This window comes from Ammodytes marinus, assembly GCF_949987685.1.
Source record: "Ammodytes marinus genome assembly, chromosome: 16".
In the NCBI taxonomy this organism is placed as follows: Eukaryota; Metazoa; Chordata; class Actinopteri; order Uranoscopiformes; family Ammodytidae; genus Ammodytes; species Ammodytes marinus.
The window spans coordinates 1,446,994-1,464,867 of NC_137220.1; the positions used below are offsets into that span (position 1 = coordinate 1,446,994).

Consider the following 17,874-nt stretch of genomic DNA (forward strand, 5'->3'; position numbering starts at 1 on the left):
ATATGCCAATGATACACCCAGTGTTTTCTGCCTTTGCGTCCAATGTCCAGCAGGGTGAAAATAGTATCCAGCCGAGGTCCCAACCCTCCTAGGGGGGTCCGGGGGTATGCCCCCCCGGGAGATTTTTTTAAGTTTTTAAAGCGAAATGCATGAATTTGGTGCACTTTGAGAGGGAAATTAAGAGAATAAATCTGAAGAATTTTGTATGAAAAAAAAATGGAGACACTGTGTCAGATGAATTAGAAGCTATTGGAGAAGGACACATAGATTTTCCATAATAATATTAATTTTAAATAAAATATTATGCAGGGTCCTCTGGGATGGGCTTGTTGCTCATTTTCTTTTATGGGACATATTTGTCTGTAATATAATGAGTGCATTTAAATTATTTAAAAGCGCCATATTACATTATATTTTTAAAATGTGCCACGGGCCAATCAATCAGTGTTTGACACCCCTGCACTAGTGGGTTAACTAAGAAATGCAAAAAAAAAAAAAAAAAAAATATTAAAAAAAATAAATAATAATAATTACATTATCTTTTTAAAATCGGCCGCGGGCCAATAAAAAGCGGGCCGCGGGCCGCATTTGGCCCGCGGGCCGTAGTTTGGGGACCCCTGCTCTACACTATCAATAAAGCATAAAAAAAAAATGCCAAAAAATATCTTAAAAAATATATATATATCTGCTCATTTCTTGGTGGGACTATAGTTGAGCTTTTCAATAAAACAATAATACAACAAATACAAAATACATTTTAAAATAAAACAGCTAAAATTTTGCAGCTAAAATAAGTAGTTAACCAGTGGCTTAACCCAACATTTGTATTCAGTTTTGATTGGCTGCTTGAGACCACACTTTAGTTTCCTGATCTGTGATTGGATGGCTCTCTCTGAGATTCACCCGGTAACAGATGACACATGTGAAAGGGGGAGGGGCCTACACAGACTTTATCATATATAAGATGAAATAAGAACTTTTTCTACAACAAACCCTCAGCAGCAACAGGACAACACTGATCAACTTCTGTTACAGGATTACTATGGCCAGCAGACACAGCCATTCCAGTGAGTACATTTCATATACACTCACTCACTCTTATTCTCCTATTGTTAACTCTGTGTGTGTGTGTGTGTGTGTGTGTGTGTGTGTGTGAGATTGCTGGAGTTTTCACATATATCCACCATGTTTTAAAGCTTCTCAATCTTAACATTTAAGCATTAATGTTTGTTATTTAACTGACAAACTGCAGCTGCGACTATTAAGTTTAATTTTTTATCTGTATTTCTAGTTTTCCGTGAACTTATTTGTTGAATTGAACATAACCTGGCCTCATAACAACATTCACAATTTAACAGCCTCTTGTGTTGGAAATAATAATTTGAGTTTTGCCATAATTTGCATTTGACTTGTTTTGAGATTTTGTGTAGATTTTTAAATGTGTTTGATTGTATGTTTCAATGACTTTGATATATTTAACAACGAATTATACACTCTAGCTAAAATTCCCCAGGTAGGCCTAGTTATATACAGCTCTGGAAAAAATTAAGAGACCACTCCAAATGTTCAGTGTCTATTGTTTTACTATTTTATAAGCATATGTTTGAGTAGAATGAACATTTTGGTTTTATAATAGGAACTACTGACAACATTTCTACAAAATTCCAATGCATTTTTTGTCATAAAAGAGGGACTGGCCTCTTAATTTTTTCTGGAGCTGTATGTCCGAAAGAATAATAATAATAATAATAATATGTATAAATATGTAGGCCTAGTTTTAATATGATAACGCTTTTTAGGCAAATCTATGGTGTAAAATGCTAAAAATACTGATAATTTCTAGCTCATATGTTGCCATTATTTTCAACTACTTTACTTGATGGGTGTTGATTAACTTTGACAAACTTTAAAGGTGCTCCGAGGAACTTTCAGTTTGTGTTAATTCTAGCAGCGCCCCCCTTTGGACAAAAGCAGTTGTGTTTTTACCACGCCAGCTGTTGTTCCTGGGTGAGTGTTTACCCATGACAAAGGCATTTAGAAAAACTATATAAAAATAGCATTCTTTAGCACTGATGGTCTCGTTTGCTGTTACATGTAATTTATGATCATCAGAGGAAAAATGAGACTGTTTCAGAAATATTTAAAAGTTCCTCGTAGCACCTTTTAATTATTTGATAATTTAGCCACAACTTTGCACAACAAACCATGTATCACAGTAATATCACTCAAGGATACAGACAACTATAAACTACTTTGCATTTGTTCAATGTATGTAAGATTATTTAGCTTTTAAATTGCCTTGGCTTTGCTCTTGAATACTTGATACTAGTTTGCCACTTTCACAGGATTGCTCTTTTAACAGTTATTCCAAATGTGTAAAATATTACTTCAAGTGTGTTACTAGATCGCAAACTGCCTTTAACACTGGGTTTTGAGGAATCCTTTAGAGACAGACCAGGGATTGTGCCGATTTTATTTGTTGTTATTTATTTTGTTAATGTATTTGTAACTTTATTGAAGCAGGGACAATGTACAAAGGAAACATTAACCTTGTTTAGAGCAAGGACAGATGCATTGAACCAGGATTTAGCTAACTGCTATTTTCCACCTGTAGTCCTGTTGGGGAAGCTAGTTCCTTCCTGAAAAGTGACTGTTTCACTGTTGTTGTTTACAGCAGCAGGGCCCACAGTTTGGTTTACAAACATATTCTATAGTCCTACGTTTGGTTCCAGGTTCCTCCAAATAATTCAGTTTTGTTGATGATAGAATTATTCAATACTAAGAATTACATGTAGAGAAAATATGTTTAGTAAAGTAACTGAAGGCTCTGTGAATGTAAACAAACCCCCCTCCTCCTATTTACCCCTTGTAGTCTTGTTGGGTTAGCTAGTTCCAGAGGGTTAGGGATAGGACAGAAAAAGTGTGAGTACCTTTGGTTATTATTTTCTTTTTCTTTTTATTATATATTTTTTTAACCTTTATTTCTACAGGTAAATCCCATTGAGACCGAAGACTGTTTTACAAGGGAGACCTGTTTTCCTTTCCCACGTTACCATTCACACACACATTCATATGATACACCGATAGCAGGCTAACTATCAACATTCACACGTTATGAGGTTAGAGCGAGGGATGTCTAGATTTGCATAGTTAAGTGGTGGAGAGGTGGAGTGAGGCCCAATCATAGTATATTAAATGGATGAGGCATCCGGGCCGACTTCAGTTATATCAACTTGCAGCTTTTACAAAAAAAAACCTAACCTCCCTCAGTGATGTCATGGAGATATGACGTAAACATACAGACTAGAATGTTATTTTGTACCAGGCCTTAAATAGGTTTAATAATGCTGTGAAAACGGCCTGTTTAAAGGAATACTTCACCCATACGGAACCGGCGTTCTATCATTATAAAATCACTATTATAATATAATGAATGAGGTTTTTCTTCCCTCAGTCTTCCCTCAGTCTTCCCTTGGCCCAGCTGTCCTGTTAATCCTGACCCTTACTGTGATGTCACAAGAAGGAAACTGTAGGGTTAGACAGTGAGACCATAAAACACTCTGTCTGCCTTTACTCAGGCTAAGATGATCCGATTTAATTTTTTTTTGCACATTTATACTAAATAGGATCTCAGAGTTCAACACATCTTCATATTCCAACTGGTGAAGTAGGTCTTTAACATGGGAGTCAATGAGAAATTGCTCTGTTTTGGTACCACCTCTTAGTGGCCACTCTGTGAACTGTAATTTGTGTCACTTCCTCATTGGATGCTGGTAGATCTCGCTGTGGTTGGGGCTTGCTGCCAATAAGTTCAGAAATGTTACTGAAGTCATGGAAGGTTTAAAGGTAACTAGCAGTGTTATGAAGTGGATTCTATATTTAAAGGTGGAGTCAGTGATTCTGGAGAACGCTTGTTGTCAAAATCACTTTTTGTCCAAATCAGTGAATATCTCCTCATGATCCACTACCTGTCTGTACTGTGTGAATATCTCCTCATGATCCACTACCTGTCTGTACTGTGTGTGAGCTGGAATTAAATCTGGTGCTAATACACAGCCTAGGCTCTGTAAACTGGTATGTAAACAAAGATAATATAAAGAAAAGGGGCCCGACATACCTGGCAACATGCCAGTTTACAGAGCCTAGGCTGCGTATTAACACTGGATTTATTTTTAGCACACACACAGTTCGGGGATGTAGCAAATCATGAGGAGATATTCACTGATTTTGACAACAAGCGTTCTCCAGAATCACTGACTACACCACTTACTTTGAACCATTAGTGACACACACACACACGCACAAGCACACACACACACGCACAAGCACACACACACACACACACGCACACACACACACACACACACACACACACACACACACACACAGCTGCTGTAACTGTTGCAATGTGCATATGACGAATAAAAGAATCTTGAATCTCTTGAATATTGAATTAGTGACCGTGTGAATCTGTCCTACAGAGTCGAAGGCGCCGGAGCTGAGGATCGTTCTCGTTGGCAAAACCGGAGTTGGGAAAACTTCAACAATTCACACCCTCCTCGGAAATCCATCTCTCACTGACACCTCGGCCTCTTCAGACACCACACAGTGCCAGAGTGTGAGAGGGGAATGTAACGGACAGAAACTGGTCCTTATAGACACACCGGGCATTTTCAACACCAAGAAATCTAAAGAGGAAGTTGTGAGAGAGGTCGTGAAGTGCATGATATGTGCCGCGCCCGGTCCACATGTGTTTCTGTACGTAATGCAGCCGGATACGTTCACTTCTGAAGACTATCGGGCCGTTGAAATCATACAGAGGATTTTCGGGAAGGGCTTCAAGGACAACACGGTGGTTTTGTTCACGTGTGGGGACGAAATCGACGGTAAAATCCCTCCAAAGATCTTAAATACTGCTTTGATCAAAGGTTTCAACGGGCGGTATCACTGTTTCGACAACACAGAAACGTCCCCGGACCAAGTCAACGAACTGCTGGACAAGATCAATGAACTGGTGCATAATAAAAACAAAGGCAGGTTCTACAGCAATGAGATGTTCAAACAAGCGCAGGAGGTCTTAGCCCAGGAACTAAAGAAAGAAGCGGCCATGACACCGGACACTGCCACAGATGAGGTCTTAAACAGAGTGCTGAGTATTCTGTTATCTCTAACTGTAGGCGGACCCATGGAGAAACTTGTGAACGCTGCGGTTAAGATAGTGACTGAGAAGGCCGGTGAATGCATAACACAGTGAAGTGTGTATAGGCCGGTCTAAGTGTCTCTGTCTCACACACACACACACACACACACACACACACACACACACACACACACACACACACACACACACACACACACACACACACACACACACACACACACATACCTATTTCCCTTTCAACTACTATCAGTTTTGTATTTTCATCAATTCTACAGTTGTGTAATATTACAGGATTTAATTTTTTAAATCTATAGTATTTTACATGATTAAGGGCATTTTTTTTTCTTCAAATAATTGAGAATGCACATATACCAGTTCCAGGTAAGTGTGTGTGAAGAGAACAGCCTATGAATGACCTTAGACATATTATATTATATTTTTTTACGTTTTATAATCGTTTAGTGTTTTTGGGGTTGTAAGATAATCATGGCTGTGTTTGCATTGCGATTTATTTATAGCTTAAAATGTATAATTTGCCTTAAAGGAATACTTCACCCATACAGAACCGGCGTTCTATCATTATAAAATCACTATTATAATATAATGAATGAGGTTTTTCTTCCCTCAGTCTTCCCTTGGCCCAGCTGTCCTGTTAATCTTAACCCTACATTTTCCCATGTGTTATGTCACACATGGTAAAATGTAGGGTTAGACAGTGAGACCATAAAACACTCTTTCTGCCTTTTCTCAGGCTAGGATGAACCGATTTCTAAAATGTTTGCACATTTATACTACATAGGATCTCAGAGTTTATTACACGTTCATATTCCCACCGGTGAAGTAGGCCTTTAAGTCTGTTTGGTACAATGGGTTTAGGTATGGTTTGTCCTTTCTTACTTCTGTTGAAGATGCAATGTGTGATAAAATGAATCGACCCTAACGCCATTAACAGAAATAGTTGAATTCTGTTTCCAATCGTTGGAGCACAAAGCTGTCTGTACCAAAAAATCACATAAGAAAATAAAAAAAAGTTGATGCACTGAACACTTTCTCTTAGTCCTTTTTCCCACTGGTATTGTGTTCGTTATTCAGCTGTGTAATGTGGTTATTTCAGTCGGATATTAAAGTAGCTACGAGGAACGATAAGTTGTAGTTGATTCTAGCGCCCCCTTTTGGACCAAAGCAGTAGTGTTTTTACCACGCCAGTGCCTGCTGTCCTAAAGATCTTCGCTAGCGTGTGGCGGATATAAGAAAACAGTGATGGAAACGCCGAAAAGCCAATACTTGACAAAAATAATCTTCTAATCGCAAAACCCGCTGGCTTAGATGTGAAAAGAGTTGTAGGTGAATATGTCTGTGTCCACATTAGTGTAATGTGCAATGACTGAGTGAACCTTGAACAAACGTGACTGATCAGCTGTTCACCACACACACACACACACACACACACACACACACACACACACACACACACACACACACACACACACACACACACACACACAGCCATGTTACGCTACGTCGGCTATAGCGCCATCTTCAGACCAAACTAGTGGAGTTTATCCGCTACTAACCCTTGATGGAAGCGCACTGAATTAAAATGTATTTAATTTTTATTTTTATTAAACATTTTTTTACAAACTTTAAAAACATTTAATTCACATTTAGATAGAAGCCCAGATATCGATTGTTTTTTTTTAAATATTTTTTTTTTGCGATTAATTTTATTTTTACATGAAATTAACTGGAAAACCCTGATAAGCATTGGTGAGTAGATATACTTGGTGGACATGTACTATAATGTAATTTAAGCTCAGCCCACATTTTAAATTCTCTTCTCTGTGACTGGTTGCCTTCTGTATGGGAACAGATGATGTGTGTTTCAGGGGAGGGATCTAGAATCCAGTATAAAATATAAAACGATGCGAAAGAAATTAAATATAGTCCGCAGAAGACTTGCAAAGCGACAAGACACTTCGTACATCGGCTGCTTTTACAGGGACTAACATGAACGAGGACAGAGCTTTACTGCCCGGTAAGTACATTTCTGATTCTGCTTTTTCTTACAGCTACGTGTCTTGGTTTGACGTTTGACACAAAAAGTTTAGCTTGTAATGTAAACCTCTGTATCTACTTGACTTCTGTTTTTAAATTCCTTGTGGTATTTTGGGCTAATTTTAACAAATGTTTCCTTTTGAAAAACTTTATTTTTGGGTTTTTGTGAGAACAAACAAACAAAAGACAAACTAAAACATACAACCAACATGGCGTACTCTACTTAACAGGTTTCTAAGGACATTGTTTAAACTATAGGTAACATTTTAAACTCAATTTGACGGAAAATAATATATATATTTTTTTTGGTGCCCAGACTCCAAAGATGTTAGGCGATGCATCTGTATGTAGTAGACTAGAGTATTTTATTGTGTTTGCTTAAATTAAACAAGTAGAATTTAAGAAAGAAAATACTTTTTAGTTTTAGTGTAGCTGTGAGAGCAGAGAATGATCTGTACCTACTAAAGTTTTCTCTCTGATTTTTGCTGATTCTTCCGTGACAAAAAAATACTTTTTGAACTTTTCTTTTGTCTTATAAAATGGATGTTCATAGCTATGCACTGAATATTGTTGAACTTTTAAAGGCACACATTGACATAAAGTTCCTACAGACCATTACAAGGCTTTGGAACACACCAAAAGAAATGCATTTTTAAGACTTGTGTACATGGTGTCTTTTTAAGTAAATTATAAAACGGAAAAAAAGGATGTATTCAAAATCTGTTCGGCGAAGAACTCTGGACACTTATATGTTGAAAAAAGGACATTTTTATACAATATCTAGAATGTCAGTTTTTTGAAAATATGCAAATTTAAAAACAATTAGTTACATTTTGCCAAATAGGTGAACACATTGTAATACAAAAAACCCTAAAGCAGTCGTGTTTCATTCTAAAGTCTCCAACACAAAGTGACTGATGTAGTTTTTACACAGTTTTATTTTTATTTTTTTCAGTTAAATTGTAATTCTACGTCTTTTAAAAGGTCTGAAATCTAACTTGCTAAAGCTGTGGGATTGTTTGGATTTGAACCTTTTTGAATATATGTTTGAAACCTTGAAATGCTAATTTATTTGTGTGTGCTTGTACTTTTACACACACACACACACACACACACACACACACACACACACACACACACACACACACACAAAAAACACACACACACGCACACTGACTCGGTTCTGCATAAGTTGGAATGGTTGTTGACTCTTTTTTCCTGGTTACAAAAATGGTTATTTTAAATTTAAATTGATATTGTGAAATCTAAATGCTTTGCTTTATTTTACTTCTATTTATTTTGCCCTGTTGTGTTTATTATACTGCTGCCTGTTTTGACATTGATTGACCATAGACATTAGACAACAATGGGTTTCTCTACTTAAAGGTGCAGTCAGTGATTCTGGATAATGTTTGTCGTCAAAATCACTTTTTGTCAAAATCAGTGAATATCTCCTCACAATCCACTACCTGTCTGTACTGTGTGTGCGCTAAAAAAAATCCAGTGTTAATACACAACCTAGGCTCTGTAAACTGGTATATTGCTAGCTACGGTGGGCTCCCTTTGTAAACATACCAGTTTAATCAAAATCTAGCCATCATGTCCTTGAGCAAGACACTTAGTAAAACTTGTGATGGCTGCTATAACATCTACGGTGCCCACCATCTCTACCATTGTGTCCTTGAGCAAGACACTTAACCCCAAACTGCTCCAGGGGCGCTGTACTATGGCTGACCCTGTGTGAGGACCCCCTCTGGAGAGTGTCTGTCTGTCTGTCTGTCTGTCTGTCTGTACTATGGCTGACCCTGTGTGAGGACCCCCTCTGGAGTGTGTCTGTCTGTCTGTCTGTCTGTCTGTACTATGGCTGACCCTGTGTGAGGACCCCCTCTGGAGGGTGGGAACTTGAGAGGGGAGATGAGAAAAAGACAAATTTCAATGTAGCTATTGTATAAATTGACTAAATCGTCTAACTCATTATCTGTGTACTATTCATCCCGTAGGTGAAGCGGAGGTGAGGATGGTGTTGCTAGGGAGATGTGGCGTCGGGAAAAGCTCTTCCGGGAACACAATCCTAAACAAAACCAAACCGTTCACCTTAAACCCCGACTCCTCTGTCTCTCAGAAATGCCAGAAGGAAACAGAGACCATCGGAGATCTTAAAGTCACCGTCGTCGACACGCCCGGAATGTTCGACCCGGAGAAAACCGAAGACGCTTTCGAAGAGATCAAGGAGTCGGTGAAAATCTGCCACCCGGGTCCCCACGTGTTTCTGATCCTGCTGAAAGTCAAAGATAAAATCACAGACGAGCTTCAGCAAATGGTGGAAATAATCTGCAGGACTTTCGGTAAAAACACCCTGTCCTACGCGATGATTTTGTTCACCTACGGAAGCCGTCTTCAGGGGGGCAAGACCATCGAACAACACATCCAATCGGACCCGACTCTACGCGACCTGGTCATACAGTGCCACTGGAAGTATCACGTATTCGACAACCAGAAAGAAATCCCCGGCCAAGTCCCCGCGCTGCTGAGGAAAATCAAATCCATGTTGTTAGAGAAAAACAACGGAAGCTTCTACGATTCTGACATGTTCAAACGAGCGGAAATCGCTTTTAAAGAGCACGAGGCGAAAGCACAAGAACAGGCCGATTTAAAGCCTTCAGCAGAGGTGAACAAAGCCAAGCTAGCCGTCCTGAAAACCATCATTCTGTGTGGGACGGCGGTGGGGTTGGTGGCGGGTTATTTCGCGGGCGGCGGTCAGGTAACTACTTCCATAGGAGCGGCAGTGGGGGGGTCTCTGGGTGCTTTGCTGGGGGCCGCCACGCTGTATTCAGTTATACACGTGAAAAAGTACATTGAGAAACGCAAGGCAAAGTGACGTGTTGTTTTGGGTTGATTTGGATTGGTTAAAGGTGGAGTCAGTGATTCTGGAGAACGCTTTGTGTCATTTTTTTTTATATATTTTTTTTAATCAGTGAATATCTCCTCATGATCTGCTATCTACCTGTCTGTCTGTCTGTACTGTGTGTGCGCTGAAAAAGCATCAAGTGGTAACACCCAGCTTAGGCTCTGTAAACTGGTTTGTTGCTGTAGCTAAGGTGGGCCCAGTTTGTTTGTTTACATACCAGTTTACAGAGCCTAGACTGCGTAAATAACACCAGATGTTTTACGCATAATTCTCGATTTCTTTTTAACCTTTTTAAAATAAATGTAAAACACTGGTTGAACTGATCAGACCAAGTGTTATCAATACAAATACTGTTGAGGTGAAATCATGGTGGTGGATTTTTATAGAACTAACTCCACACATTACATAGATAGATAGATAGATAGATAGATAGATAGATAGATAGATAGATAGATAGATAGATATATAGATAGATAGATAGATAGACAGATAGACAGATAGACAGATAGATAGATAGATAGATAGATAGATAGATAGATAGATAGATAGATAGATAGATAGATAGACAGATAGATAGATAGATAGATAGATAGATAGATAGATAGATAGATAGATAGATAGATAGATGGATAGATAGATAGATAGATAGATAGATAGATAGATAGATAGATAGATAGATAGATAGATAGATAGATAGATAGATAGATAGATAGATAGATAGATAGATAGATAGATAGATAGATTCCAATATGACTGCCTATGTAACAGAGTTATGGAGTGATTCTTGTTGCAATGGTTGAACTAGCCAAAACCAAAATGTTAGATTTTTCTTTGTGTATGTGTTCAATTGGATCGATATTCTGTTGCTTTATGGTGCACAGCTGTGTACACTGCCTGAAAAGCTTATCTAGATCAATATACTGAAAATGTTTAGGTCTAGGTTATGCATAATATTCGGGGCTTCCTAAGTAGTATGGAAAAGTATGGAATTTAATTGAGTTATAAATGTGTTAACGAATGGATTTTAAATCAATTTACGTATACAGCTCTGGAATTTTTTTTAGAGACCACTCCAAATGTTCAGTGTCTCTCGTTTGACTATTTATGGGCATATGTTTGAGTAGAATGAACATTTTAGTTTTATAATATAAACTACTGACGACATTTCTACCAAATTCCCCCACCAAAAAATATTGTCATTAAAGAGCATTTCCATGAAGTAATGTAGAGATGAAGATTGAAGAAAAATCCAGACTGGTCTCTTCATTTTTTTCCAGAGCTGAATAATAAGAATCTGTCAACTATTTGTATTCAGATGTGAAATATGTCTGGAAATTTGAGCCTGGAAAATGTTTTGGAACCCTGATATTCTTTTTTCACCGGAAATAAATTCAGACCAGACAGAGCAGCCTGTGTGGATTCCTTTATTTCAACACAGCGCAGCATTTACAATGTTTATACCAAGTTATTATCAATTCAGAATATGCGCAAAGTTTTGCTATCTTTAAAGTTGCTACGAGGAACTTTTAAATATTTCTGAAACAGTCTCATTTTCCCTCTGATAAATGACATGTAAACAGCAAACGAGACCATCAGTGCAAAGAATGTTATTTTTATCTAGTTTTTCTTAATGCCTTTGTCATGGGTATACGCTCACCCAGGAACAACATCTGGCGTGGTATAAACACTAACGCTTTTGTCCAAAGGGGGCGCTAGAATTAACACACACTGGAAGGTCTCCATTGCAACAGTCAAGTTTTTATAGAACCTCCAGAGAGAGAACTGCTGTGATTGGTTCAAAATACTTATTGTGTCATAAGAACCAGAGCATAGCCCACCGCCTCATCTAAACTGAACCTCTGTAAAGTTTATCAAACTTAAATGACAATATCTTTAATGTGGATTGATGAATATGCCTATAACTCTTTTCAGATGCTTTACTACTATGAAACTAACTCCCCATATTACATAGCTATAAGGATAGATAGATAGATAGATAGACAGACAGACAGACAGACAGACAGACAGACAGACAGACAGACAGACAGACAGACAGACAGACAGACAGACAGACAGACAGACGGAATTTTTGTGTATCTGTGTTTACAGTTACAGGGGCTTTCAGTATTCCATTCTTCCAGCCTCCTTGTCTCCTCAGTAACATTTAATCAGAACAGTTTGGTTTCCAGGACAAACATTCCTTTCTCAGTGCTGTTTTTTCTTTCTGGCTGAGCGGCTCGAATTAGGAAAGAGTTTGAACTCTGACATAGTTTTAACAGAAACAGAAAAAACAACAACTGCATAAAGTCTCTATGAGGAACTTTTAAATATTTCTGAAACAGTCTCATTTTCCCTCTGATGATCATAAATTACATGTAACAGCAAACGAGACCATCAGTGCAAAGAATGCTATTTTTATATAGTTTTTCTTAATGCCTTTGTCATGGTTATACGCTCACCCAGGAACAACAGCTGGCGTGGTAAAAACACTACTGCTTTTGTCCAAAGGGGGCGCTAGAATTAACAAAAACTGAAAGTTTGTCATCCCCCCTCTCTCTGTCTCCCCATTTCAACTCTGTACTATATAAGCTTGAAAAGGCCCAAAAATAATCTTTTAAAAATAAAATATCTTTGCACAGCGAGAGAACCCATAATGACAATGTTAGGATGTGAGAGGAAAGATTTGGACTGATGAGTCACACACAGGATGGGATCGCTAGGCGCGGCCTCTTTCCACGTCCTCCATCCACACACACACACACACACACACACACACACACACACACACACACACACACACACACACACACACACACACACACACACACACACACACACACACACACACACACACACACACACACACACATCTGTTTCCACTTACAGGAACTTTCCGTCTGTTATTGAGGTGAATAAAGGCCTACACATGCAAATTCATTGTCTCTGAAAATTCTAGATTCAGTGTCTCACTCTGCATTACTATCGGTCTCTGGTTCCCAACACACCATTACAAGCTGTAAGAGAACCCCTTTACAATAAGGGTGCATTAGTGAATGGTTAATTAAGGCTTAATACGCATTTACTAAGCATTACCTCACTGTTAATGAATGCTTAGTAAATGCTTAATAAACATAAACTAAGCATGAACTAACTGTTATGATCAGTTTATGCTTAAAGGCCTACTTCACCGGTTTGAATATGAAGGTGTATTGAATTCTGAGATCCTATGTAGTATAAATGTGCAAAAAAAAAATTTAAATCAGTTCATCCTAGCCTGAGAAAAGGCAGAAAGAGTGTTTGTTTAACCCTATTTCTCTTTCTCATGCATCACAGAAAGAGAAATTTCCAATTCACAGGACAAGATGATGGATTGGCTTGGATGAATGATAAAGAGATATGTGAAGGCCCTGATCAGACAGTAGATAAGATTCCCAGGTAGTGTAAACTAGAACAGTAGGTTTTTCTTTGGAGCTATGGGTGTAATGACAAAAAAAATGTTTCTGAGGAAATGTTTTCTGCGGGTGAGCTGCAGGGCTTATGTACATAGTGTTTGAAGTATGTTGTGCAATGCTAAGTATGATGTGCAAGGCTAAGGAGGGGGGGGGGGGGGGCACCACAAAGCATCACAAAGCATCACAATTCAGAATCCCCCAAAGCATTACAATTCAGGATCGGTTTGAATAGTGTGTAAGTTACACATACAGTATTACAGGAGAGAGAGAGAGAGAGAGAGAGAGAGAGAGAGAGAAAGAGAGAGAGAGACAGAGAGAGACAGAGAGAGAGAGAGAGAGAGTATATAATAGTTTATTGAAAGGGAATTTGGTGCGATAGATTGGTGGCTCTAAGTTTTGTTGTCTTATTTAATGCCTTTTCTCTCATTCGCTTGAAAAAATAGTTTTATAAACAAGCTGGTTTTTCCCATTTAACCGTTTGTCTGAGCTGTTTTTTTAATGTTTTTCTTAGTGAATACCTTCACACGTTGTATGGGTAAAGTCAAGAAGGTTGGCTGACTGACTTGTTTGGCTCATTTTACTATTCATTTGAACTGAAATAAAAGTTTTCTTTGTCTTTAATTCTTTTCACCAGAGTTCACCAAATTGCTTATTTTACATGTTCAAATCACAAAAAATTCTGGGTGGGTATGTCAGTGGGTATGAGTTTGCATGCCTGACACTAGTGAGGCCACAAAAACCTAAATGCCCAGTATATAGTTTTATTTCTGATGACCAACCTGTTATTCACTGTGTCCTTTACTTTTGGGTGAATCAGTGCAGGCAGACATGTCATGTTTGAGCCGATCACCTGCTCTAATATGCAACTTAAAGTGGAAGACTGTAATTGGGGGGGGGGGGGGGGGGGGGCGCCTGCTAAGTGCCTGCATACCCCCCAGAAAGTGGGTAGTTGCGCCCCTGACTTCAGAGCTTCAGAGAGCTGCAGTAATATTTTATTTTTTTAAAGTAAAAAATACCCTTAAAGATGACATACCCTTTGTTTACATACCAGCTTACAGAGCCTGCTGAGCATTAACACTGGCTTTATTTCACTGCAATTTTAGTTTATGCTGCACATTCACTAGTATTTAATAAGTATTTTATTTATTGGAGAATTGCAGCAGTATTCCTTTTAGATTTGTTATGCATTTTATGTGTATGTTACATACTGTCAGCTAGTTACTGACAGCTAAAGCTGTTCATTCTCCCTTAACTATGAACTGTACCGTACTGTACCGTGACTTCAAAACCGAGGTACGTACCGAACCATGACTTTAGTGTACCGTTACACCCCTAGTCTCTACACACTGTCAAATGAATCTTATATTCACTACTGCGCTGAAACAGTTTAATGCAATGCTGCCCCCCTGTGGCCACATGAGGAACATGTATTCAAAAGCTTCCCCTGCGTTCCAAATCACATACTCTTTCTTTTTACTACACTACATACTAAAGAACAGAAGAGTTTTAGTCTTTTTACTACACTACATACTAAAGTACAGAAGAGTTTTAGTCTTTTTACTACACTACATACTAAAGTACAGAAGAGTTTTAGTCTTTTTACTACACTACATACTAAAGTACAGAAGAGTTTTAGGTCCATGGGAGCAAAAGGAAAATCAGACGAGGAAGATTTTTTTTTCATTATGTCGAGAAATGTCAAGAATAAAAACAAATACTCCAAAATGCTATTGGAGTTAGTGGGGCATTTATGTATTTTTAGCATACTACAATTTGACGTGCATGTATTGGGACGTCCTAAATCTTTTTCTGGCGTACTAAATAGTAGGGAAGTATGGGGATTGGAACGCGGGGATTGTTGCACTTCATTGAACTTTGCAGAGCAGAATTGAATGGTTAAGTGACTTTCAATCAGTGAAACATGTCACATATCCACATCCTAAACTAACAAACATACAGTGAAGGTATGGGTATTCATAACAGAGGAGAACGCTCACTTTTGAATACTTAAAGGTGCTCAGAGGAACTTCCAGTTTGTGTTAATTCTAGCGGTAGTGATTTTACCACGCCAGCTGTTGTTATGATCATCAGAGGAAAAATTTGACTGTTTCAGAAATATTTAAAAGTTCCCTGTAGTCCTTTAAGTATTTTTTAAAAGCAAAAACTCTGGAACTGTAACACGAGTCAGAATTTGATTTGGCAACTTTCCCTTTTAGGTGAGAAACATTGGACCAGGAGCATCGTCTTCATTTATTTCTTTAAGAATATTTGTTTAATTTTTTTTATCTATGTATATATATCCTTTTTTAAAGATTAATATTTTTATATTTAAATTTTTTTAATTAAACCTGCAGTGTGTAGAATTTTGGGTTTTATTTCCTAGCAGATTTTGTAGAAAGTAATTATAATATCCATAAGTACATTTAATTTAGTGCATAATAGCTGAAAACATTTTTTTGAATTACTTTTTTTTCCCTTAGAAAGGGTCTCATATATGTCCATATTTCTGCATATCTTGGACCAAGGCCCAGTGCCGCCATCTTGAAAGTGTCATAGTTGGAATGTCATCAGGTGCAAAATTTAGAATTGTTCTTGTCCTTGAAGGCCACTGTAGCTTCTGTTATTATTCTAAAGGGTTGGGGTTACCCAGGGAGTGTTGCATTCTAGAACTTTGTAGAACTTTCTTGATGATGTCATATTACACACTGCACCTTTAAATTATGATTTTCTTCCTATTTTCTCATCGTCTGAACACAATGTGTAGGATGCTGTAAATGTGAACGATAACAGTAAGATGATCATTTATTTTTGCTCCTCTAATAAAGCATATACAGCTCTGGAAAAAATGAAGACACCTGCACTCCAAATGTTCAGTGTCTCTTGTTTTACTCTTTATAGGCACATGTTTGAGTAGAATGAACATTTTGGTTTTATTATATAAACTACTGACAACATTTCTACCAAATTCACAATAAAAATATTGTCATTTACAGCATTTCCATTAAGTAATGTAGAGATGAAGATTGAAGAACAATCCAGACTGAATTTGGTACAGATCTTGTCAGTAGCTTACATTATTAAACCAAAATGTTCATTCCACTCAAACATATGCCTCTAAAGAGTAAAACGAGAGACACTGAACATTTGGAGTGGTTCCTTAATTTTTTCCAGAGCTGTATGTATACTTTTTACAGTGTTGGGGTTGAGTACTCTGTCCACCGCTGCATAAACATACTCTATGTGAACAGGTGAGAGAGTGACACCTTGTGGTCATTGGAGGGGACTGCAGAGACACACAACCCATTCTGTTAGACTCATAAGGGCTGACATGTACATTTAGGTGTTTATTTTATTTGATAAATGCCTATCACTCTTTTCAGATGCTTTACTATCATGAAACTAACTCCACACATTACATAGTTAGGAGGATAGATAGATAGATAGATAGATAGATAGATAGATAGATAGATAGATAGATAGATAGATAGATAGATAGATAGATAGATAGATAGATAGATAGATAGATAGATAGATAGATAGATAGATAGATGCTTTACTATCACGCAACTAACTAAATGCCCAAATTACATAATTAGAAGGATTTTGTGTATTTCGATTTACAGGCTTTGTACTATTTTAAAACAGATTCTTAGAGTTTCATACATTGCCTTATATTATCTGTATGTTGAAAATCGCCCAATAAAACTATTAAAGAAAAACACCAATGTTAATATAAAACAGCCGAGATTAAGGTCTAAAATCCAATATAAAGAGGCCCTGTGTGGGTTTATAAAGAGGCCCTGTGTGGGTTTATAAAGAGGCCCTGTGTGGGTTTATAAAGAGGTCCTGTGTGGGTTTAGAGTTAACGTTTGACATGACATGGAAAGTATTGAAGACATTTTTTTTTTTTTTTATCAAATTAGATATTATTAATCGAAATGAGAGTGCTACATACAGTGTTTGGTGTGTGTGTGTGTGTGTGTGTGTGTGTGTGTGTGTGTGTGTGTGTGTGTGTGTGTGTGTGTGCGTGCGTGCGTGCGTGTGTGTGTGGTATATTGTGTTGTGTTGCTGGGTATGTGAATTGTACGCACTGAACAGATAAAGTTGATTGAATAGAAGTGCCACCACCAGATGGCAGCATCTCACCAAACAGCTTCATCCTAAACCATCAAAGGTTCAACGTTTATATACAATTCTTTCTTTCTTTCTTTCTCTCTCTCTCTCTCTCTCTCTCTCTCTCTCTCTCTCTCTCTCTTTCTTTCTTTCTTTCTTTCTTTCTTTCTTTCTTTCTTTCTTTC

At 37.8% G+C, this 17,874-nt stretch overlaps 2 protein-coding genes across 2 annotated transcripts; both read left to right on the forward strand.

Moving 5' to 3' along the window:
- Positions 1–1,000: 1,000 nt before the first annotated feature.
- Positions 1,001–6,195, forward strand: LOC307262375 (GTPase IMAP family member 7-like). Its single transcript, XM_080043238.1, has 2 exons — positions 1,001–1,067; positions 4,482–6,195. Exons 1-2 carry the CDS (start codon positions 1,043–1,045, stop codon positions 5,252–5,254), a joined length of 798 nt encoding a protein of 265 aa, XP_079899364.1. The 5' UTR covers positions 1,001–1,042; the 3' UTR covers positions 5,255–6,195.
- A 921-nt stretch (positions 6,196–7,116) lies between these two features.
- On the forward strand, positions 7,117–11,529 carry LOC307263155 (GTPase IMAP family member 9-like). The gene is made up of 2 exons (XM_080044225.1): positions 7,117–7,196; positions 9,217–11,529. The coding sequence occupies exons 1-2, from the start codon at positions 7,169–7,171 to the stop codon at positions 10,092–10,094; spliced, it is 906 nt and encodes a 301-aa protein (XP_079900351.1). The 5' UTR covers positions 7,117–7,168; the 3' UTR covers positions 10,095–11,529.
- The last annotated feature ends 6,345 nt before the right edge of the window (positions 11,530–17,874 follow it).

What these genes read in the sequence shown, in the direction of transcription:
- LOC307263155 (XM_080044225.1), top strand. Translation starts at nt 7,169, where the DNA reads ATGAACGAGGACAGAGCTTTACTGCCCG. An exon ending in GGACAGAGCTTTACTGCCCG is followed by an intron (nt 7,197 to 9,216) that starts GTAAGTACATTT and finishes TTCATCCCGTAG; the next exon opens with GTGAAGCGGAGGTGAGGATG.
- LOC307262375 (XM_080043238.1), top strand. Translation starts at nt 1,043, where the DNA reads ATGGCCAGCAGACACAGCCATTCCA. An exon ending in CAGCAGACACAGCCATTCCA is followed by an intron (nt 1,068 to 4,481) that starts GTGAGTACATTT and finishes TCTGTCCTACAG; the next exon opens with AGTCGAAGGCGCCGGAGCTG.